This window comes from Parasteatoda tepidariorum, chromosome 7 (genome assembly GCF_982258835.1).
Source record: "Parasteatoda tepidariorum strain Cologne lab strain chromosome 7, Ptep-v5.0, whole genome shotgun sequence".
NCBI lineage: Eukaryota > Metazoa > Arthropoda > Arachnida > Araneae > Theridiidae > Parasteatoda > Parasteatoda tepidariorum.
In genome coordinates this window covers 114205044-114212517 of record NC_141761.1, presented here as the reverse complement: position 1 = coordinate 114212517, position 7474 = coordinate 114205044, and the positions used below count along the sequence as shown (strand labels likewise).

General features: G+C 27.8%; 1 protein-coding gene across 1 annotated transcript in view; it reads left to right on the top strand.

Moving 5' to 3' along the window:
* Positions 1-6654: 6654 nt before the first annotated feature.
* The window catches only part of LOC107441452 (receptor-type tyrosine-protein phosphatase T), a 70424-nt gene continuing 69604 nt past the window's right edge, over positions 6655-7474 (top strand). Inside the window, exon 1 of the mRNA XM_071182998.2 lies at positions 6655-6812. Coding sequence (XP_071039099.1) covers positions 6746-6812 — 67 coding nt within the window. The 5' untranslated portion in view covers positions 6655-6745. The remainder of the gene's footprint in view (positions 6813-7474) is intronic.

Below are 7474 nucleotides of genomic sequence, written 5' to 3'. Positions count from 1 at the left end.
TCGGAGGCTATTAGCTTCGAAACACTGATTACATTCATGAACCGTAGTATTTTGTCAGTAGATAAAAAAAATAAGAATTTTAATTTATAGTAGTATTTAAATTTCTAATTGATGGTCTTATTATAAAATTTTTGAGGATACAGGATTTTAAATTGCATCGTGTTACCCAATATATATTGTTTCGTGTCAAAAATTTTGTAAAGTCAACATTTCTAATCGAGTGTGAGATATTTAAGAATTTTTGAACAAAAAAGTATTTTTTGTTTCTCAGTCTTGAATCTAAAAGGAAACTTTTGAGGGATCTAGACATTTCAAAAGTCGAAATTTTGTCAAAAACATTAAAATCGAGGCAACCTATTGGGTCCAAAAATTTGCATATTAACAATCCATGCCCATTTTTTGGTTGTAATATTCAACTGCGTTACCAACAACTTGAACCAACTTAACAGGCATAGGAACTCCACGATAGGGCATTGGGACAAACTAGGCTTTATTGGAGAACTTTTTGATTGAATCAACCTGTATTTGCGTTATTTTGAGAGAAAAACTGCAAATATCTTCCAAGAATAGAGAATGGGTGAAGAGCTCATACTTCGTCTACTTGTTACTTTACGTTAGCATCGTGGAGGGTACGAGTCGGGTGCGAAATTCGAATCATCTACCAAACATCACTGGATTCGAAAATGTTTCATCTGATTGGGAGGCGAGCACTTTATCACCCTATCCATCATAAATTCGTAACACAACAAAGTGTTTTATTATACACGATTTTATTATTTTTAATTTTTAAAGTTGTATAATTTGTTAAATATTTACCTCGAGAAATCGCTTCATTATAAAACGATAATATTATTATAGTTTTATAATGAAGCGATTTCTCGAGGTAAATATTTTACAAATTTTACAATTTTAAAATCGTCAATAGATTTAAATACGAATTTGATGTTTAGAGTGTAATTTTTTCATAAAAGTGTGAAAATAATTTTGTCAGAAGTGGCAAAAAATTAATTACATATGTTTGAATGAAAGAAATGTTTTGCATTAGAAAGATAATTATAAAAAATGCACAGATTACTTAAAATTTTTTAGTAAATAAATCACAATTTAGAATATTTTTTGCAGCATAGTAATAATTCAAAAGAACATCTTTCAGTTTAGAAAACGGAATGCTGGTAATGGGAATTAAAGGTTGTCATTGATTTAATTTTGTTGTCATGTAAAATTTGAAATTGTTCGATTATTGATAGCAAACCATGAAAATTCTTTAATATTATTGTTTAGAATTCTGTTATAATTAAGTTAGGAAATTATTAATTTATTAATATTTTAAATTTTTTTTTTGACTTCTTACAGAAAGCTAATGATAATATTATTGTTTAAATTGCCAAGTTTAACACTTTTACTATTTATTTATTATTCTTATTTTAAAAGTTCGACATAGAATTTTTTGCAGAAGAAAGCATAATTGTTGTTAGTTTTGTTTATGTCTGCTATAAAATTTATTTGAAGTTGCTTAGTAGCAAGATCAGTTTCATAAATATTAGTCAATTTAATAATTCTAAATAATTCCATTATTAATAAGATGAAGTCTTTAAAACAATAACAAACTTCTTATTTTCATTCTATACCTATAGGTAAAAAGAATCTATTGGAAATCATTAAATTATTTTAGAATTTTTTAATAGGTATATGGTAAATAGGTTTGAATTTTGTACATTAAATTTTCTATAATGTTTAAATTTCCACTAATAATATATTTTGTTATATATGAACGAATTCGAAAAATTTAGTTTCTTCAGTGTGACATACATAATTGAATGTTTTCCTAAAGTTTTGCTATATAGTCAAAAATAGTGTCTCTAGAGCAGTGTTTCTTAACCTTTTTGATACAATGGACCCCTTTTAAAGTTTAAGAAGTCACGAACCACCCCTCTGAGAAAAAAAATTGCAAAAAAACATCAATTTTTAGTATTTAATTTATTTTAGCATTTCATTTTATTATTTCAATAGTATACAAAATATTTAAAATTAAAATTTTTAGTCTGAAGGTTGTTGCTGCTTTTCCTTAAATAATAAATTGAATAGAGGGATGGTTTTCGACAAAGCAACGCGCATAACATGTTCAACATTCCATCGATAACGATGTTTTGTTTTTATTGTCACAACTGTTGAAAGTCCGGCTTCGTTAAGATACACTGTAGCTAACGAAATTATAGCTGAAATCGTTTGCTTTACAAGAAATGGGTAGGCTTCTTTCACAGAAGACCAGAACTCTCCGAGTGTTTTTGAATCGAAATCCATTTTTAGCAAGGACTTTGTTCTAAGATCTATAAGCTTATCTTTGGCAAGGTTCATATCATCGATACAGTCAATATCACAAGGAAAAGGATGACGAATCCACAACTCATCTTTTATCTTTATCTAATCTAAATTGAAATATTTTTTCAATGAAACTTGAAGTACTTCCAGGTGTTCACAGATTCATTTTTTAAGTTATTCAGTAACAAATCATCTTGCCAAGATCCATTTTCAGAAAGCACTTCGTCCAACATTTAAAAAAGTGGCATCTTCAATTAGAATGCTTGTAATTTCTCAGTTGCATCCATAATGGTGATATCGGGTCCCTGAATTAAAAGACTTACATTGTTCATGTGGTTAAAATTTTCTGCCAGGTAAGCCAATTTATAGGTAAAATCTTTTTTGTTTAAATATTCGAAGAATGAGTTATCTTTTTCTTCTAGAACAAGTGATAATTCGATCTTCAACATGAAAAATTGTTTCAAAACCTACCGTCGTGACAGCCAGCGCAATTCCGTGTGGTACAGAAGTACCTCATGTTCTGCGTCCATTTCTTGATCTTGACACACCGTTTTAAAGAGACGATGATTAAGAGCTCTACGTCTAATAAAATTACGTTGATAATATTATTTAATATCTTCAATATTATTGATATAATATTGAAGATATTAAAATAACTTTTGATAATACTTCTTTTAAGCTGGTTGGAAGAGTTTTTGTAGCCTGTTTATGTAAAAAAACAATGAGTAACAAGAACATTAGGAGACTTTTTTTTTACCAACAGGGCAAAACCAGATTTATTGCCAAGCATCACAGGTGCTCCATCTGTACGAAGTGAATGAAGTTTTTCTTTCCAGCCGAAGTCTTGTTTGGTTAAGAAAACATTTAACATTGCTAAAACATCAACTGTCTTTGTAGTTTACAAAAGAGACTCACAAAATAAAAATTCTTCTTTGATAGTGTCAAGATACACGTAACGAACAAAAACAAGAAGTTGACTATAATTCGAGATATCTGTAGTTACATACTAAAGGGAAATGGCGATACTTACAATTCATCGATGATCTTTTTCAAGATATTGCAAGAAATTTCAACTATTCTTGAATGTGTCACATCATTTGAAAATGGAATTGCCTCAAGTTTTTTTTCTCTGTTCCAATCTACAAACTAATTCAACCATCTTCAGCGCATATGGCTTAATTAACGTCTCTCCAATAGTATGCGGTTTCTTGCTTTTAGCAATATGATATACAACTTTGAGAGATTCCACAACCAGAGGTTTTTGAGGAATACCAAATCCAAGTTTGTCTAATGTTCCAGATTTCAAAAACTGGGCTTTCTTCTTAGTAATAAATTCTAGATCTAGTAACCTGAACAAGGTGTCAAATGTACGTAGCTTGATAGGGAATAATAAAAATAGTACAGCGGCCGTCATCCTGATGGTGCAAACTGAAAGCCGGTTAGTGGAGGATGTTGAAAATATGACAGAGATATTAGAGAGCTGTGTGCAATCCGTACTGAATTTGGGGTATCTTGATCACCTAGTTTCAAATATGCATGTATTTTCACCTTTTAGAAAGAAAAAAAGATCAATGTTATTTAAATATTGATCCAAACGTTTTAAAAATTAGGAGCAGTCGGTGGACCCCCAAAACATGACCCATCGACCCCTAAGGGGTCCATGAACCACAGGTTAAGAAACCCTGCTCTAGAGTAATTAGCTCTTAATTGTGTTCTCTTAATTGCTAAAATTTTCCTTTATATTTGGTAAAATTTTACTCATTTCAGCTTTCACAAGATTAAAAAAAAAGAAAGAAAAAAAAATGGAAAAATAGAAAAAAGAGAAGTTGTTAATAATATCTTGAAACCTATCGATGTCATTATATTTAAGGGAGGAAACAAAATCTTTCATTGGCTTATTATAGAAATTTTTAATAAAATATCTTTTTCATATTAAATATGGAATTTACTTTTAAATTGTCAATTTTAAGATAGTTTCTATCTCTCTAAATCCCCTCCATTTCTACGCTTATTTTTAATGTGAAAAAAGAAAAAATTGAGGTAATACACAACAATACTGGAGGAGACATTTTCTATTTTTAAATTTCTTAAAAAATTTCTTAAGAAATACTTAAATGATTACTTTGAAATTTTAGAGGTGTTTATTTCATGTAATTTTTCATACCAAGCAATAAAGGTTTAAAGTTTTCAGAGGTTTGAGGACAGACAATAAATTACGAAAAATAGCCATTATTTTTAAAGAATTAAAAAAAAAAAAATCAAGCAATAATCAAGAAAATTCAAGCTTGTAACTTGCATATATTACTTTGGTTGTTATTTGCAGTACTGCAAAGAGTTTCGTATACCTAGCTTAAATATTTGTTAAAATATGAATTTGATAGTAAAAAAAAATTCTAACATATTCTGGTATATTTTAAGAATATTCTGCAAAATTAACAAATTTTTGGATTAATTTATATTTGATACATATTCTGGATAGCTGTTAAGCAATTTTACGGAAATGATGAAACTTACTTACAGGATTCTCCGTCTCATGCTTTTATTAAGGATTGATATCTTGATGTAAAACATCATCTGCTCAAAGTACCCTTAAAAACATTTGTGTCACGAATTAGGGTTAAGAATCTACTGTCCTTGCAGCAAATCTGGTAACAAGAAGGGTTGTCATTGCAGAACATGGAGGAGCCCCCTTATTAGATTATGTTTTCTTTCCTAACATTTTGCTGTCCGGATTTTATAGGGAAATGTAATTTACCATAACTACAAAAAGATATTTGTGGAACATTTTGTGCTTTCTTTTAAAAAAAGCAAGGACTACTTAGAAAATTGCTCGAAAATTTTTAAAATATTCAAATTAGACTTGTTTTATTTGTTGATTCACTACGAAACTGTAAAAAAAAAATTATATATATATATATAGGGGAGAGTCGGGTAGCCCCGCTCACTTAAGGAGTATTGCTTATATTTCTGTATAATACTGAGTAACAATCAACATTTTTGTATGTTTCTATTGTTTTATCATCTAATTAAATAATGCAAAAAGAATAAACCAAAAAAAGAATAGTTAAACTTAAAAAAATAGAAATTTAAAAAAACATGTTTTTCAGCTCTTTTACAGTTACAAAAATTATGTTTTTTGGCTATTTTTTCAGGTGTAAATGAGAATGACCAATGTATTGACAATAGATAAACCTCATTTATCATTTTTATCACAAAATTATTTTATTTATTACATATTTATATGCTTTTAGTGAATTCTATAATTTAATAACAACAATTGCCATACTTTTTATCATTATTAATGTATATTAATATATCATAATATTAATATATACTTATATTAAATATTTAACGAAAATAATTTAATTTAAGTAACAATAATTAATAATAATAGTTGTTTTTCAATATAAACTTATTTGGTTGATCTCTTCTTATAAACTTAATATAAAATACATCTTATAAAATTACAAATTCACATTGTATTTTGATTGCATTCAAATGCTTCTGTAGATTGATTCGTTCACAAATAAGTGAAAATAAATAAGTAAGCAAATAGCTTGTCATAATATTTATGATTTCTTGATATTAAATTTGATTTGGATATATCAATTAACTTTCAAAAATATTTAATTTTTCATTTTTAAATATATAAATTTATGTTTCATATAATATTAAAACATATATTTGTTGTTAAAAATGCATATAACATTCAAATTTGAAGCAATAAAATAATAATCTTTGCAACCGTACATTTATCGACGAAATAAAATTGGGCGGTGATTCCCGACATTCATATGAGCGGGGCTACCCGAAATCCAATTTTTTTTGTAAATTTGTAATTACTCGAACAATTTTTTACATACAAACTTCTTTCTTTGTGCAAATTAAACTTAAGACTACATACTTTATTGCTGTATGTATAGAAAAAATTATTTTTTTTAGTATTAAAATGAAGTTTAATCGAAACATTCAACCGATTTTTCCTAATTTCATGACTACTGTATTCAACATATTTTCAAAACTATTGTTTACCATGTTACCAGCTGCATAAATACTTGAAACTTCGAAAATAATCTTTTTTTAATATAACAATTAATGTCCGATGGCCCATTGACTTGAAAAAATATTCTATACATATGAAATTGACAGTGGGCGGGGGTACCCGACTCTCCCCTATACATTTTTTAAAAAATCTTTTCGCATCAGCGTAGAAATATGATTTTAAAGCGTCTAAAAACATTATAAAGTCAAAAATAAATAAATAATGAAAACATAGTTATTTTTGACGCAACACCTGCCAGAAAATCAAAATGCAAGTGTTACATTTAGTGGGAGTAAGCTGTCAAATGAAACAATCATATTTAAAGAAGAGTCAAAAACGTTCCTTTTTCAGACTTAAGAAAAGCGCGACATAATCTAGAAGAAAATGAAGATTGTTCCTTTAATAACCATTCTACTAACTTTTTCAGTTCTTTCTCTAACTGGAGATGCAAGTACGTTTATTTTTTTAAGTTTTGAAAAGATATTTTATGCAAATCTGTTAACTTTAATACAAGAAGGGAGTTTTCATTATATTTGAGCACAGTTTTTAGAAAAATTATAACTCTTTACTGTCTTGATCTCCCTCTTTGTACTTGTATTATATCATCTTAATAAGAAAAACTTCTGCAAATGCAGAAAATAAAATGATTTAAGGTTTTATTTCACGATGATACGCAAAAATAGGTTTTGTAGAATCTGTGTAGATTTTGTAGATCTACAGCTTAGTTGAAAATAGGTTTTCAAGTTGCTTATAAATCTTGTACAGTTCAAAGCGTATTAATTTATATATAGTTAAATTTTACATTTTCTAGGCATGTTTTTTAATAACCAAACAATATCTAGAACTGATTATTAAGCTCATACACAGTTTAGTTTCTTTATAATGGTTCTTTATAATTTCTTTATAATTTCTGTATAATGGTTAATCAATAGTTAAAATCGATGAAAATCAATTTATAAAAATAAAATATCAATTTTATAATACTCAACCAACAAATTTGGCGGAAAGGTAGAGTACATCAAAGATTGAGAATTGCTTAGTTTATGACCATTGTAGACTTCTAAAACTTCCTTCCGTTTATGAACTGGCTGTTCGTGCGCATTGTATATACAA